The sequence below is a fragment of the Mandrillus leucophaeus genome, unplaced genomic scaffold (genome assembly GCF_000951045.1).
Source record: "Mandrillus leucophaeus isolate KB7577 unplaced genomic scaffold, Mleu.le_1.0 Scaffold852, whole genome shotgun sequence".
Classification (NCBI taxonomy): Eukaryota; Metazoa; Chordata; class Mammalia; order Primates; family Cercopithecidae; genus Mandrillus; species Mandrillus leucophaeus.
In genome coordinates, this window is record NW_012109275.1 from 177686 (window position 1) to 194138 (window position 16453).

Here is a 16453-nt window from a genome sequence, read left to right on the forward strand (position 1 = left end):
AAGACTGACCATGAGTTGAGTCTTGCACCTGAGTGTCAGGTACAGATGGGTTCATGTATTAGTTGCTCTAGTTTAACGTAGGTTTAAAATTTTCCAGAGTCAAGTGTTATAAACAATGCTTCCTTCAGTCCACATCCTTCCCCATTAACTACCCCATTTATTTGCCCAGGAAGATCCTTGCAAATGTTGTCTATGTTTCTACTTTCCTTACTTCCAATTTTTTTTCTCAACTTACTTCTAGGCTCTTGGTCCCACCTTTACACAAGCCTCCACCCTGATCCAGGTCTTCAAGAACTGAGACCTTGAGAAGGCAGTGGTCAGTTCTCTTCTCTCAACTTAGGTGACATCTCAACATCCTTTGCCTGTACAATCACTCCTTTTGAAACATTTTCTTCTCTTGGCCTCTGTTGACACTATACTTGATAGGTGGTTTTCCTTCCACATTGTGGGCTTTTTCACTGAGTCTTCTCTGTAGGTACTTCTTCCTCTGCTCAATGGCTTAATATCCAGGGCCCCTCTGCCTGCCCCGTCTTTGCCTCTAACTTTCATCTTGTGCTTCAGCCAGTCCCCTGTGTTTAAATACCATCTCTGTGCCAATGACCCCTATATTTGTACCTCTGTCATGATCTCTCCTTCAGGCTTACATTTCACTGGAAATCTTCACTTGAATGGCTACCAAGCAACTCAAACTCAACAAAAAGACAGACCTGTTGATATTTCACTCAACGCTTCCTCATCTCTAAGCTATCCTTATCTTCATGAGTGGAACCAACATGTCTCAGCAAAAAACCTAGATAGTGTCTTTGATTCCTTTTCCTTGTATTTCCCATATCCAGTCTATCAGCAGGTCTTGTTGGTTATCTCCAAAATGCATCCCCTGTCCAATGATTTATCTCCCTCTCTCTCTCTCCAAGCTGGTCTCAAACTCCTGAGCTCAAGCGAACTACCTGCCTTAGCGCCCCAAAGTGCTGGGATTATAGGCATGAGCCACCATGCACACCTGGCCCCAGCGACTTCTTATTATACCCACTGCTACAGCTCTAGTCAAACCACTCTGGTCTTTCCTGGTCTGCTCTATTAGTCTTTTACATGGTCTTCTTGGTTGTGCTTTTGAACCCCTATCATGCACAGTCATCACAGCAGCCAGAATGAGATTTGAGAGCCAAGCCAGACATTGATATTGACCTACATGATCATCCAGTGGCTTCCTAGTCATAACTGGAAAAAATATAAGCTCCACAGCATAGCCTACATGGTGTAAGGCAACCTGGCCCCTCACCACCTCCCTTTTATTCTGTTTACTGCAGTCACATTGGCTGTCTCTTCAGTTCCCAGAACATGCCAAGCTTTTCCTGTTCCCAGGACCCCTGACTTGCTCTTTCTTTTGTTTATACATTTTCCCTAAGATTTTCATGTGGCTGCCCACTTCTCAACATTCAGGAATGAGTCACCTTTGCAGAGAGACCTTGTCCGATCACTACAACCCTTCCCATCTCATCCAGTCTCTGTCCCATCAACATGCTTGCCTCCTGCTCTAGTCTAAATGTTTGTGTCCCCCACCTAACCCTCATTGTGATGGCATTAGGAGGTGGGGCCTTTAGAAGGTCATTAGGTCATGAGGGTAAAGCCTTTATAAACGGGATTAATGCCCTTATAAAAGAGAGATCCTTTTGTGGTTCATTAGCTTGATATTGGGTTTTCACACTATTCTATGAGATGTGCCTCGCTCAAAACTTGTTACAACATTGGCACATTACCCTTCTGATGTGAGAAGAGAAGAAAAAAGAGACCCAAGGGAACTCAGTTGTCCCTTCTACCAATGAGCAAGAAGGCACCATCTATGAACCAGGAAGCTGACCTGCAGCAGATACAGAACTGGCCAGTGCCTTGATCTTGGACTGCCCGGCCTCCAGAATGTGAGAAATACATTTCTATTGCTTATAAGCTACCCAGTCTGAGGTATCCTCTGTGCTGTTAGAGCAGCACAAATGGACTAAAGTAGTTTGGACGGGGGACTAACTCAGGAAAGACAATGTTTCACAGTCCTTGTTGGTAGGACTTGAGCAGAAACAATTGTTCTTGGACCAGATTTAGCACCAGGACTATTTTGTTTGGTTAGCCCAGTATTTAAAAGAGCTTTCTGAAATTAATGACCATCATTTAAAAATTGGTAAAATTTACATACAAATTCATAAATTTTCATATCTTTTAAAATAGCAGTAGTACTGTCAACACTGGGCTAACACAGTTTAGAGCACCAGTCAGTTGGAGTAGATGATTCCCCATTAGAGCAGCAATATGATTTGGGTCTTCCTATTGATATTATTCCCTGCCTGGCCCCTTATGGCCTATAATTTTACAATCTTGCAATAGAGTTAATTCCTACGGGAATATGCTACTGAGATACAGTAGCAAAGGACCTTCAGAATCTCCCAGGTCAGCTGTATCAGGAGTCGTTTGTCCAAGACAAGATGGCCATTTTTTACAAAACATGAATGGCCCATGGAAGAATTCCTGTGAAAATTAAGCTGGCCATAGTTCTAGTGGTAACAGCTTCATATCTCAGCCCCCATCTTTTCAGTAGCTTCTTTATTATCCTTACATAACTGTTTCATGTAGAGGACATTGATCTCTTGAGGAACTTGCTGGATCAACACAAGGAGATAATGGGAGCCTCAACTGAAGAAGGGCCTTAATTACAGGGTGTCTGCACTGTTCTCATGTCAACAGCTGGCGGCTCTCAGGTGGGAAGTAATATAAACAGGAAAACAAGGTGTTGGGACTGGGCCTTGTAGGAAGAACAAGCACCCCCAAGAAATGGTCAAGGGCGCAGATCTTGAGTAAGACAGAGATAGGCTCAAGTTCTGGCCATGCCACATACTAGGTCTGTGACCTTGGGCAAGGGCCTTCACTCCTCCCAGCCTGGTGGGTTGAACTGTCCCTAAGGACTGGATGCAACTGTGGGTGCAACTAATTTAGAAAAAGAGTCTTTACAGATGTAATTAAGGATCTCCAGATAAGATCATCCTAGATTAACCACTTAATGCCACAAGTGTCCTTGCAAGAGGAAGAGAAGACACAGATACAGAAATGAAGGCCATGTGAAGACAGAGGCAGAGATTAGAGTGATGTGGCCACAGGCCAGGAATGCCTGGAGCCACCAGAAGCTGGAAGAGGCAAGGAAGGACCCTCCCATGGGGCCTTCAGAGGGAGCACATCCTTGCAGGCACCTTAATTTTGGATTTGGTCCTCCAGAACTGTGAGAAAATACATTTCTATTGTTTTCACCCACCCGGTTTGTGGCAGTTTGTTATAGCAGTCCTGGGAAAGAGGCACAGCTAGAGTCTCTTTGTCTGTAAAATGGGGTTAATAACAGTTCTTACCTCATATGGTTGTTAGAGAAATTAAACAAAAGAATGACTGGGCACCCCTAAGCACAGTGGCTGACCCCTGGCAAGCAGTGGATATAAATGTGATGTTGATGCAGGACTTCAGAGGCCTAGCTGACCACACAAAGTGCTCCGGATGTGACAGCCTGGGTCAGCAGGCTTATCTCAACCCTTTGGAGGTACTGGGCCTGGGACAATTAGGCTCTGAGCAGCAGTAGGTGAGTAGTCCAGTTTGAGACTCGGTGATTAATGACTGAGTAAACTCCTACTCGGTTTGCATAACATGGGTCCGGCCTGCAGTCAAGGGTTATAAGAGAATCAGAAGATCCTGCTCCTACCAGGATCAACATGCAAACGGAGACAAGAAGTGTGTCAATAATATCCTACAGACTGGAGGAAGAACGTCAAAGCCCAGATGTTAGTGGTAAAGGGAACTCCAGGGACATTTACAACCATCCAAGGAAACTGAGGTCCCAAGAAGCAAACCAGCTGAAAACCCTAGAGTCATATGGATCAAGGCTGGGAGGAATCTAAATGGCTGTCTGGGTTGATAACCCATCTGTTGCTTTATTCCTATAGTTAAATACCTTGAGTTATAATAAGCTCATTACTTCTCAAAACTCTCTATCTCTGGACAGTTCTAATTAAAGAACTGAGTTGAGTTTAAAGAAATCTGTTTTCTTCTAATGTACACCCGCTGGTCCTAGTCCTACTGCTTGGACTTACACAGAACAAGAACAACCCTTTTGTTATGTGGCAATCCTTGAAATGTTGATGGCAGCCTCCACCCCACATCCCAACTCCTCTTTAGAGAGAGGAAACTGGGAGAATTAATGATGTGTGCATGGACATAGGAGACACAGTGCTTCTACCCCCATATGAACCCCTGCTCAATGCAAGGCATCTAGAACTATATCCTCTGTTTTAAGGTAGCGTTAACATCTAGAATGGGGGTGGTAGGGGCCATGGAGGGTAGTTGTGGGGTGAGAGAATCTTCATCTTCCTTAGCCTGTCCTCTAGGCCTCTGTGATGACAGAACTTGCTTTTGGAATGCTATACTATATTGTTGACTCAGAGTGCACTCACTGTGGATTCCTACGTGTAAGTCTAGGAGAAGAAGGAGTGGAAAGTTGCTGTGAGGTTTACCTAAGAGGGCTTCCTGGAGGAGGTGAGAGACATGCTTGGTGGAAAGGGGAAAAGGGATCTTTTTCATAAGAGTTGGCTATATGGATGGGGGATAAGCAAGTGGGTAGACTTAGCTCAATATGCTGCAGCCAAAGGGGCAGGCTGGGGGTAGCAGACGGTGCCTTCTCTCCTTTCTCCCCAACATTACAATGGAATGTGCCAGAGAAATGAGCCTCATGGTCAACGCACAGCTCTGAGGCCTCCAAAGGAATATTTTCTCAACTCTGCATCCCCTAGAAGTGAGGTGGCAGGCACCCCGGGCTCTGAGGCTTGAAGGACATCCACCATAGAGCCATACTCACAGTTAAGCAGACGTTGATGAGCGTGCAGACCTTTCCGTCTCCAGTGTATGCTGGCAAACAGTTACAGGCAGCCTGTCCAGGAGCAGAAGCACATGGGGTCATTTTGCAGATGGGTTCTGTACTGGCCGCATGAGCTGGCTCTCAGACCCGAACTCCATCATGGTTACGGTAACGTTAGGAGAGTCTGTATTTGATGTTGGTAATATCTATTTTATAATAATTGTCACCTTATATTTAATATTTTAGCACTTGGCACACTTCACTTGAGCACTGGGATCTCATGCACATCCTATCTTTGTTGCTAAAATACCTTTTTTTTCTTTTTAATGTTCTCACCCCATTTGATCCCTTGCCTTCAGGTATTCACTTCTTTTCTTTGATTGGCGAAGGTCAGTTGAAAGGAAGCCAAACTATATCCCACTCTCATTCATACTCTTATCTTGCTCATCTGCACCCATGCTGAGCTGAAAGGTACCAGTGCTAGGAGATGCTAAGGAGAAGCCTTTACAGCCCACTGAGGTGTGCACGTGGAGACAATCTACCAAACCCATTGGTTGGCCCAGGAAGTTGGGTGGAAGCTTCAAGTTGAGGGAGGGGACACTGTCTGAAGAAGCTGGGGACAGGGCCTCATGTTCCGTGTTCACTGGGCTGAAGCCCAGCCCACGCTCTATTCACCGATGTCCCCAAAGGAAGGGACACCTGCTCCCACTGTGCTCTCCCAAGGGGCAGCTTTTCTAATTCAAACAAGGGCGGGCCCTGGGAAGATGTCTGTTTCTGAGCACTTTAACTCATCAGGGGTGCCAGCCAGGGCTACATGGGCAGGTTTTCCCTGTTCCTCTTCCTTGTTCCTCTTCCTCTTTCTTCACAATGGGCCCCAATATCAGCTCAAACCTTTTCCAAGACATCACCAGCTGTCCCTCCTCAGCCAAGGTCTTGTTCTCAGAGTTCAATTCCACATCCTCCTTTACTGCCTCCTAGGACTGGATGGGCACCCTTAGAGGTCCCAAGCACCAAAAAGTTTATCGATTGTCTCCTATCTCATATGCAGTTTGAAATAGAAACTACCAATCCTCAAAAGATGTCTAAGAAAGCTCAGCATTGACAGCTCTGATTTCCTCCATGACTAAATGTGTCCACTCACACGCACATGTGTGCTCACACAGTTCAAGACAGTTTTTTTTTTCTTATTTTTGGGTACTTTAGGTACTTGCTTGATCCGCCTGTTGAGAGACCTGGCACTGAGGTCTCCAGATGGCTCAACGAGGTCAATAGAACATTCACTGGTGACTTCACTTTGTCATCCAGTTTTGGATATATGTGATTTCCTGCCTGGCCATTTTGCTTGTTCACCATGTGGTAGAGACTAAGGAAGGCAGAACTTGGGTCTCCAGGCCTCCAGCTTCCCTGCCTGTGTCTTTCCACCCTGTGACCCCCATTCTCTGATGCGGGCACTCTCATTTTCCCCACCTCCCCTCCAGACAGATGCTGCAAGTTCCCTGTACTCAGGACCATGTGACTGTTAGAGTGCCCACAGTATTATCTTCGCCGTGGCACGTGTGCTTCAGAGCCTTACGCCAAAGATAAAATGTGGGATTCTGGGCGTCAGTATGCTGAAATAAAGGGGAGTATTTTTGGGGGTTGTCTAGATGCCTCTGGAATTACATGGTATTTGCAGATACCTACTTCTCCCCACACTAGGGAAGCCCCTTGTCCTGGTACCCTTGGTTTTCCCCCATTTCACCTCATTCTCAAAGAAGGGCCTCTTGATTCTTTCAGAATTTCCCCTAAAGTATTCATTTTCGGCTGCAGTTCATCAGAGGTCCATTCTCAGCCTTTTCCTCTCAGGCCTGTGTCTAAAGGCCTAGGAGTTTCCTTCTATAAAATGTAAGGGCCTGCGAGAGGTGGCACTCACCTGGTTGGGTCCTGTCTGTGTGCACTCTGCGTTCTTGTCACAGCCACCATGGTTCTCCAAACACGGGTTGATTTCTTTAAAACAAAAAAACAACATCTGACCTGGAAATCAAGTCTGGTTTCCAAGCGAAGCCAGAGTGAGGGATGAGCTAAGATGGCTGACTGAGGGGAGTGGGTGTCAAAGCATGATTCAGTTTTCTGGAAATTCTGAGACAGAAATAACCGAACTAGGAGGGTACTGGATACGGTTTCTTAAGATTGACTATTCTGGGATAGGCCAGTTCCAGCAGAGGTATTGTCTACTGGCTTAAATCAGTCCATGGAATAAATCTGAGCATTTGTAGCAAAGTACTTGAAACCACAGAACCTTGGAGTCTAATCTAAGAGTGCTATGAATGAAGAGACTTAGGAATTAAAAACAATCATTTGCAACTGTCACAATATAGATTGGTTCAGGGAAGACTCATCAAAAGATGCTAAACTTAGGAGCATATTTTGATGGGGAACAACATATCTGCTTGGTGTTAAAGTGTCTCTCCTCTGACTGCTTATTAGTAGCAAAGGAGAAAAAAATAGCTGTACAATGGAGATATCACAGCACCTTCACCGAGTGGTCAAAATTAACATCACACACAAAGGGCAGGAGAGCTCAAGGCTTCCTGAGACAGATGCAATATCACTTGTGTGACATTTGGGGCCCTTGAATGTATAACTTGAATCTAAGAATGAAAAATGCCAGGCAAACCCCAAATAAAGGACATGCTACTAAAAAAAAGTTGGGGAGGTGGAGGATATTATTCCCATGTGTTTATGTCATAAGACACAAAGCGAAGCTGAGCAACTCTCCTAGATTAAAGGGGACTCAAAAGACATGACAATGAAATACAATATCCAGCCCTAGACTTGATCCCACACTGGAGGAAAAAATGTCAAAAAGGACATTATTGAAACAACTGACAAAATTAGAATATGAATGGTAATTAGACAAAAGTATTACATCAATAAAAAATTTACTGAAGTTGATAACTGTGCTATGGTTACCTAAGAGGCTATCCTTATTCTTAGGAAATATACACTCAAGTATTTAGGAAGAAAGGGAATACAATATACACAGATTACTCTCAAATGGCTTAAAAATGTATATATACAAAGAGAGCAAATGATAAACAGGGCTAAATGGTTTTTTTTTTTTTTTTTGAAATGGAGTCTCACTCTGTCACCCAGGCTGGAGTGCAGTGGCACAATCTCGGCTCACTGCAACTTCTGCCTCCTGGGTACAAGCGATTCTCCTGCCTCAGCCTCCCAGGTGCCACCACACCTGGCTAATTTTGTATATTCAGTAGAGACGTGATTTCACCATGTTGGCCAGGATTGTCTTGAACTCCTGACCTTATGATCCGCCTACCTTGGCCTCCCAAAGTGCTGGGATTACAGGCGTGAGTCACCGCACCCAGCCAGGGCTAAATGTTAATAAGTGAATGTGGGTAAAGAACAAGTGGGTCCTTTTTGTGCTATTCTTGTAACTCTTCCATGTCAATTTTTTTCCAATTAAACTGTTAAATTCAGATAACTTATCACGGTATACCTTTATAGTAGAACAGTGTGTGGATATTTAAAGTTAGAGGTATACTTGCTTTCAGGGAGAGTTACTCTGATATATTGCGAAGCATGGTAAATGCTGTATATCTTGAGATACCATTTTTGTTAAACAAATACATGTAGGCATAGCAAAATGGGGTAATGACAATACTAAGAGCACTATCTTCAGTGTATTTTCTCCAGCATGTGTGCTTTTTTTTCTACAGTGAGCATGTGCTACTTGTATAAAAAGGAACTAATAAAAGTTTAAACGTTCTGTCATCGCCATGATGTTTAATTGGAAAATGTATCTCCTTTTACCCTTCCAAAGTAATTTTTGGACATTACATGCCTTCATACCCTGTGGTCACTTTTCCATGCCCTTATACTTTCCTGCTCTGGCAAACAGAATGATGACCTCAGTTTTGTGTCCCGACAATCAGGGCACACATGTTGTAATCATTCAATAGGGCTCTGACTCTTACACTGTTTCGCTGGTGGAAGAGGGAAGGGCACCTACCCAGGCACACAATGCCATCACCCGTGTAGCCTGCTTTGCACGTGCACACTCGCCTTCCTGGGGTGGTTCTCTTACAGTCAGCCTTGGCAGAGCAACCTCCATTGCTGATTTCACAGGCATTGATTGCTATAGAAAATGACACAGAGCAGAAGGGGAAGGGGAGGGGGAAGAGGAAAAGCCATTGATGTATTTTTCCTTAAGTCATTGAGAAATGGAAGATACTGCAAAACTACTTGAGCAGGCACTGGATTAAATATGGCAAATTCCCAAAAACAGCAAGAAAAACATTCATGATTTGCCCTTTCTAGCTGTTTTTACTAGCATTCTGTACGCATCGTACTGCAGGACACACCTGGAGGCCAAGGTGGGGCTACTTGGCCCTCTGGGAGAATCCCAGGGTAAGATGGTCTAGAAAGTGGATTGGCATGATCATTGTCCAGCGCTGTCACAATCTGGACCAAAGCCTGCCAGGACACAGTGCTCAAGAGAAAAATGACCTTAAGATTTTCCTTTTTTTTTTTCTAGCACCAGGCACCATAAGAATATTAGCTTACATTTATTGAGTGCTACGTGCTGGGTCTGTTCTAAGCACTTCACAGGTATTAATTCAGGTTACTGTTCAACTCAGTGACTGAGGTCTTATTATCCCCAACTTGCAGATAAAAATAATAATGCAAAGAGCAGTCAAACTTTCCCAAGGTAACGTAAGTGATAAGTACTTAGGTTCAAACCTGGGGAGTCTAAGTTGAGCTGAGTTTTCAACAGCTGCATTATTCTTCCATTGAACACAGAGAGCTCACTTAACCTCAAAACCACTCCGCAAGGGAGGTAGTTTTAAGTTTACTTTACAAATGACCTATCCAAGGCCACTTGGGTAGTTGGAGGAAGAACCAGGGCTCAAATTCTTTTTAGTCTACTCCAGACCCTCGATGCCCCAGCCATACCCTAGGCCAATCAAATCAGTGAGTTATTTTTTAATGGACACATAATTGGACATATTTCTGGGGTATATAGTAATGCCATGATGCATATAACGTATAGATCAGGGTAATTAGCATATCCATCATCTGAAACATTGATCATTTCTTTATGTGGGTTCTCAACACAAATCACTGGTTTTTAAAGCTTCCCAGGTGATCCCAATTGTGGTCAAGGCTGTGACCATTTGGTTTCCTGTCCCCAGGCACAATCAACTGCCCTATTATATGCGATTCACCATCAGTGGTTGGCACTAGCAGCTGAGGCCCATTCAGACTGCAGGAACAAGAATCTTTCAATAGCCCATGCAAGCCTTGCCAGCCCCCAGCAAATTCCTTCCTTTGCTTGCCTGTGCAGATGGTCCCATTTCCTTGGAATCCTGCTGCACACTTGCATGAAGCTGTACCATCTGAGTTGGGAAGGCAGCTGCAACAAGGAAGGGCAAATGGGGTTTGCAGAAAAAGACTCCACCTCCCACCACGTGACTCACAATGCCCTTCACCCCCAGTATCCTGGTGCCTGCCCCCATAAGACACTCAGAGGTCCTAAGGCTTGGAAGAAGTCTAATTCTGGCACGACCCCACCACAGGCAGCCAAAACTGTACTCATTTATCAGGCAAACTATAGCATGCATAGATACAGGCATCAGTTCAGGAATAAGATGGGTAGCTGCCAAGCTTTAGAGAGCCACTGATGTGCTAGGAGCCATGTTTCATGTATTATTTTGTGTCATCTACTCACTATCCAATAGCCCTAGCAAGTCAGTATTATTCCCATTTACAAATGAAGACTCAGAGGCTTTGGAGGGATTCAACATTGGACTCAAGGTCATGCAGTAGCGCAAATGGCAGAGGCTGACTTTGAATTCATGTCTAAATCCACTACTAGGTATTTAACTCATTAAGCCTCTCTGGAAGTTAGGATTATGAAGCTATGCCTTGCTGTGGGTCAGGAACAAGGTTTATGGAAACTGAGGCCCACTGGGTTGCCTCATCCTCCAAGAAAGAGTCCTGGTGGCTTGGACTGGGGTAGCAGTGGGCACTTTCGTCAATGTGCCAGGTAAGTCAGATGGCAGCTTGTTGGAAAGCCTGGATCTGGCTATTTGATAGTGGCCTCATCAGAGATATTTTTAGTTTCATACTTAAATTTATCCTAAGCCCTCAGAAATGGTGTCAGGAAACAAATCCCGAGGATAGAGACTAGGGTAGACCATACTGGGAAAAAAAATCCCCTTTGCATTGTCCCCAGAGGCAGCCCGGGGCTACCTACTTGGCACTGGTATGGCACATCCCATTGCAGTTGTCTTCTGTGGTCACTGAAAAAGAGAACAGTTGCTGTCTCAGCCCTCTTACTAAATCTCATCTGAGGATTTTTAGTATTTTGTGCTCGGAAAAGCTACTTCTTTGGAAGTAAGTGATATGTATCATGTGAGCGATACAAAACTATGAGACCATGCCAATCCTTTTTTATACTGGCTGCCATGAAGCTCAAAGCCAAATCTGAAGGTCAAATACATTGATGGTGTCTTGTTTGCCAGGCCCTGTGCTAGGCAGTGAGAATGCAAGGGTGAATAAAACACAGAATTCTCCCTGGAATGTGACCATGTGCTCTTATGGTCTGGGTGTTGATGTGCATCTCTCTTCTGGGTTTTGATTTTCTTTTATTCGTATTTCCTATGCTATTCTTTCTAGTTTATTCCTAATTTTATTCTCATTTTTCATCATTTTATTATGGAGTGCTGTAAACAAGCAAAACTATATAAAATTTTTTCTTGCATGTGCAGAAAATCACAGGGTTTTGCACACAGCAGGTATACAATATTATCTGTTGAATATGTAAATTTCCTGGACACAGCATAGGTTATTGCTCTTGGATGCCTACCTATTTCTTGACTGGACAAGGTTCAGAAATAAATCATTAGAGATGAGGGAAGAATATTCTTGGATAGGATGCTCATGTTAAGAGCTTTTGGGATAGAAATCTTACCAGTCCTGGCCAAGTCATACAGGAGGTCCTGAAACAGAGGGCTGCAAAAGTGGTGTCAGCGGGAATTCAGACTCAAATGGGCTGGAATAGGGGCAATTTTGTGCCTGTGTCTTATTCCTTGAGCCTAAACAATCCCTTTCTCTCTATTCTCTACCTGTTGGAATTTCAATCACGTTTTATGTTCTCCTCTCTGGAACCTGCTCTAAACATTTGAGCCAACATCAATTAGTTGGTAGCACCTTCATGGTGTGCTACTTTGAGAAGGGTTGGATGCCCCTGGCTGGTCACAGAGGGAGAGAGTGCCATGATTGATTAGTGATACCTGCTATGGTCTTAGGAGTGAGGAGTCTGCACACAAAGGTGTTGTCTTCCTTGCTGTAGTCTACAGGCTCTTTGTTTTGTACTCCATACCACAGTTTTTCCTGTCTTTTACTAAACATTTATTTCCCTTTCTAGACTGGAAACTTCCTGTGTACAGTGTGCACTGGAGACAGGGATAGGAGATAAGCCTGGAAAACTGGGTGAGTGTTCATTGGTGAATAGCCTGTGTGGTCCATCCTGCTAAGGAGTTAGGACTTTCTTTTGAAGGCAATGAAGAACCACAGCAAGTTGTCAAGTCCTGGGGAGGAGTTGGGGTGAAAATGATGATCCATGTTTTGGAAAGTTCTATCTGACAGTAATGTGGAGTACGGAGTGGAGGAAGATAGGACAAGAAACAAAGAGACCACAAGGCTACTGGTGAGAGGGGAGCAGGAGGAAGAGATGGATTGAGAGATGTGGAGACATGGAATATGTTAGGTATGTTAGTGAGGGACAGGGAGGTAGAGAAGCTGAGGAGGGAGGTTCCTAGATTGTGTGACCAGGTGCATGAGTGGTGAGGTCTTTCTTCAGAGTAGAGAAAGCAAGAAGAGGAGAGAGCCTATTGTATTTATTCTGGGGATGCGCCTAAAATGTCCTATTGTTTATGTGACCCCATTGCTTCCTGCTTCCCTCTCCCAGGCTCTCAGAAGCCTGGCTCTGTACCCTGACATTTGACACCTGCTCTGGGATATTTCTTTGGCTTGGGATCAGACTTCCCAAGTCAGCTTTTCAATGAACCTTCCTCCCTGACCCCTTATTGCTCACCGTTAAAAGGCAACTGCATTCCCTTGATTTTTGCATTGCCTGGAGCTTTGGGCAAAGGCGCCCCCTCTGTCAATGCCACATCCATGGAGTTCCCCCTAGGCTGGCAAGCACTTGCGATCTCCTCCCCAGCTCCCATCCCAGAAGAGGGGCATTCTCTTCAATCCAAAGTCAGAATGATTTTTCTTAAGCGCAAAACACGATCATATTGCTTTCTTGTTGAAAACTCTTTAATGGCTTCCTGTTGACTTCAGTGAGAAGTCCAACCTCCTTCACCTTTCACGGCCTGGCTCCTGCCCACTGCTCCAGCCTTTTCTCATCAACCCTCCTCTTTGCCCTTATAGTCCTCTCATTCTGCAATCCTTTGATTCCCTAAATGTGTTGAGTTTCCCACGTCTTTGTGGTATTCCAGGTGCTTCTTTCTGCATGAAATTCCCTTCTTTAATAGCCTTCACCTGAAGCACATCAAGAACCATCAATGCGATGTGGTGGGGTTGGAGGAAATGGGCCTCTCAGACACTGTTGGTAGGAGAATAGATTGCTATTTCCTCTGGAGGACAACCTGGCAGTAAGTAGCAAGACCTTTCCCCAGACTGCCAACCCCTAACTCAGAAATCTCATCTCTAGGAATTTGACTAAATGAATATGGTTATTGTAGCAATGTTTGAGAGAGCAGAAAACTGGTTCAAAAAAGTGTAGCATGGTCATACTGGAACATTTTGTGGAGATTACAAATTAATATTTTTCTATTTTAATCACAGGGAAAGATATCCATATATATCATGAAGTGGAAAAGTCGGTTAATAGACAGTATGTAGAGTGTGATTCCCTACATACATGTTTATATACCTAGAAAAAGGTTGGGAGTCTAATATAAAATATCAGTAATAGTGCTTTCCTGCCTTGGGGGTATGAGGGATTTTATTTTCTTTTTTCTGCTTTTATTTTATAAATTTTTTGCTGCAAGAAAGAATTATGGTTATTGCCAGAAGAAGTAATAAAGGTGTCATTTCTCTTTTAGAAAGAAAAATGTAGCTGCTGAGCAAAGCTTAGAGCAGATTATAAAGACTGAAGGGCTCACTCTTACCATTCTCACAACGCACTCCTCGCCAGCCAACATCACAGTCACAGGAGCCATCTCCCAAGGGTCCTTGGTTGCATCTCCCATGGACACAAGAACATGCTAAGTGGAAAAACACCTGTAAATCATCAGATTCTAACCCCTGTTCAATAACTCATTTTGTCATTTACTAGGTTTGCTTTATTGCACTTAATTCTTCAACCTACTTCTAGGAATCAGTCTTTAATGGGGGCCTTGATTCACAAGAAGGGCAGGGGTGCAGGAGACAGAATCTAGCAAGTTAACAGGTGAATTAGCTCTAGCTTTAACGAAGTGGCTCAGACCGCAGTTTTGAGATGGTGTAGCACTGAAGATCTGTGACCCAAGCAATGTGAGAGTGTGCTCAGTCAAGGTTACCAGAGGATCCAGGGTTATGCAGGGCTCCTTTGGATGGAACCATGTTTGCCCCCTAAGAATGGACTTCAGGAGGAAGCCCATTTGACACTGGGTTTGTATAAGCCTGGTGTGGCACTCTTTTCCTCAATTACACAGATGAGTCTCTTTGAGAACTGGATGAAAGCTACAGATGCCTTCCCCAGAAAAATGTATTCAGCTTTGGCAGTTTGCTGAACCCCATGAGGGTCATCTACAAATCCCATTTGAGGAACTCATGCACAAATGCAAGCAGATAATTACTCCAAATAACATAAGAAAAAATCAACACTGTAATTCAAAGTAAATATTATAAGGCCCAATTATAATGATTCAATTGTACATTAATTGTCTCTGGCTTAGACCAGCTGAGGAGAAAACAGTGATAGCCAATTTAAATGTATGGTTTTTAATATCAGGTAGAATAATGCTTTGTTAGGAAACCCATCCTCCTGAGTCAACCCTCTCACAGCTGTGTGTTCCTGGATACAAGGAAATCTGGATGTGAGAATACAGATGACTTGGCTCAAACAGATAGCCGTTTTTGCAAAAACTACTTAAGGCATGTGTCTTGCTGCTGGTGAAACAATAGAGTGATCCTCAGGTAAAGAACAGTATGATCTAAAAGCAACCTTTGGAGTCAAGAAAGGTGTACATTCAATTCTCAGTTCTGCATCTCATCAGGTGTAGCCTTGGGGGACGTCATTCAACCTCCTTGCCTTAATACCCTCATCTGTAAAATGGGCATAGCAATACTCAAGTACCTAAGGTTCCTGTGTGGATTAAATGAATAACATGTGCAAATCTGTGGATTAAATGAATAACATGTGCAAATCTTGATCAAACGATCAAGCAATGTCCACAACGGAAAGTCTAGCTGTGATGATTAGTGTGCATAAGCAAATATAAAAACGCATTTGGGCTGGAATGTCAATGAGTAAATTGGAAGTGAGTTGGCAGGTCCACGTTAGTGACTGAAAATGTTTGGGAACACTGCAAATGCAAATGACAATACAGATGCTCTCATAATTCACAGTGAATAGTAGCAGGTAGGATTCCAGCCCACCTGGGGAGACAGGCCAGTTAGAGAGCATGTGTGGGATCACTCTTTCCCCGCACATTCCTGGTTGGTTTCAGCAGCCCAGGAGCTTGGGTGGAGGGGAGGGTGCTCACCTTGGTCACAGTGGATGCCGTACTTGCCCTCGGTGCAGGTCTCGCAGGCTGTGCCACTGAAGCCCTCCTCACACTCACACACACCTGTGCCATTCACTCCATCCAAACAGATGCCGTTACCAAAGCAGACATTCTGGGCATTCCCTGGGCAGGGCAGGCACTGGGGACCAAAGAAGCCAGCACAGCATTCTCTTGTCTGAAACAGAAGGACAAAGCCTGACGATGCACTTCTATCCTCTGGTTTTGTTCAGCCTCAGTGTAGAAATCCTGCCGTGGGGGACTTAACGTGCACCTGTTTCTTTGACCTCACATGGAATGGGTGAGGGATGGGGGCAGGACCCTCTGGGGACTGAGTGAGGCTTGGCAATTTCTAGGGGTGCTAGGAACAGGACAAAGGCTCCACCGAGGAGGTAGGAAAGAGGGAAAGGAAAAAGGCATGTCAGAGAAGAGGATGAAGAAAAATGAGAGAGGAGGAGGGGCAGCAGAAGAAACTAAAGAATAATGCCTGTGATGCTGGAGAGTGGGAGGACAAGGGGCCTTCTCCAACCCAGACCTGGGCCTCTCCACATCGATGTTATTTCATCTACTACCTACTCAAGGTGAGGAGGCCTCTGCAGGTGAGGCTTTTGGCATTTTACAAACCAATCTTTTGCAGTTCAGGGAAGCCCTGTAGGATGTCTGTTTGGGTTTTCCTTGCCTTTATTCTTGAGCGCATTAAAACACAAAATCTCCCCCACCCCTATGCTCTACAGCCTAAGGGCCAGATCACCCCACCTCTGCCCAGCTAGGCAGAGGTTATGTCTAGTTCTCTGGGAAA

At 44.4% G+C, this 16453-nt stretch overlaps 1 protein-coding gene across 1 annotated transcript in view; it reads right to left on the minus strand.

Moving 5' to 3' along the window:
* Positions 1–16453, minus strand: part of STAB2 (stabilin 2) — a 166792-nt gene that overhangs the window by 43465 nt on the left and 106874 nt on the right. Inside the window, exons 38-44 of the mRNA XM_011968635.1 lie at positions 15637–15832; positions 14059–14154; positions 11133–11178; positions 10213–10289; positions 8886–9011; positions 6789–6862; positions 4877–4948 (exon numbers count right to left, since the gene is read on the minus strand). Coding sequence (XP_011824025.1) covers positions 4877–4948; positions 6789–6862; positions 8886–9011; positions 10213–10289; positions 11133–11178; positions 14059–14154; positions 15637–15832 — 687 coding nt within the window. The remainder of the gene's footprint in view (positions 1–4876; positions 4949–6788; positions 6863–8885; positions 9012–10212; positions 10290–11132; positions 11179–14058; positions 14155–15636; positions 15833–16453) is intronic.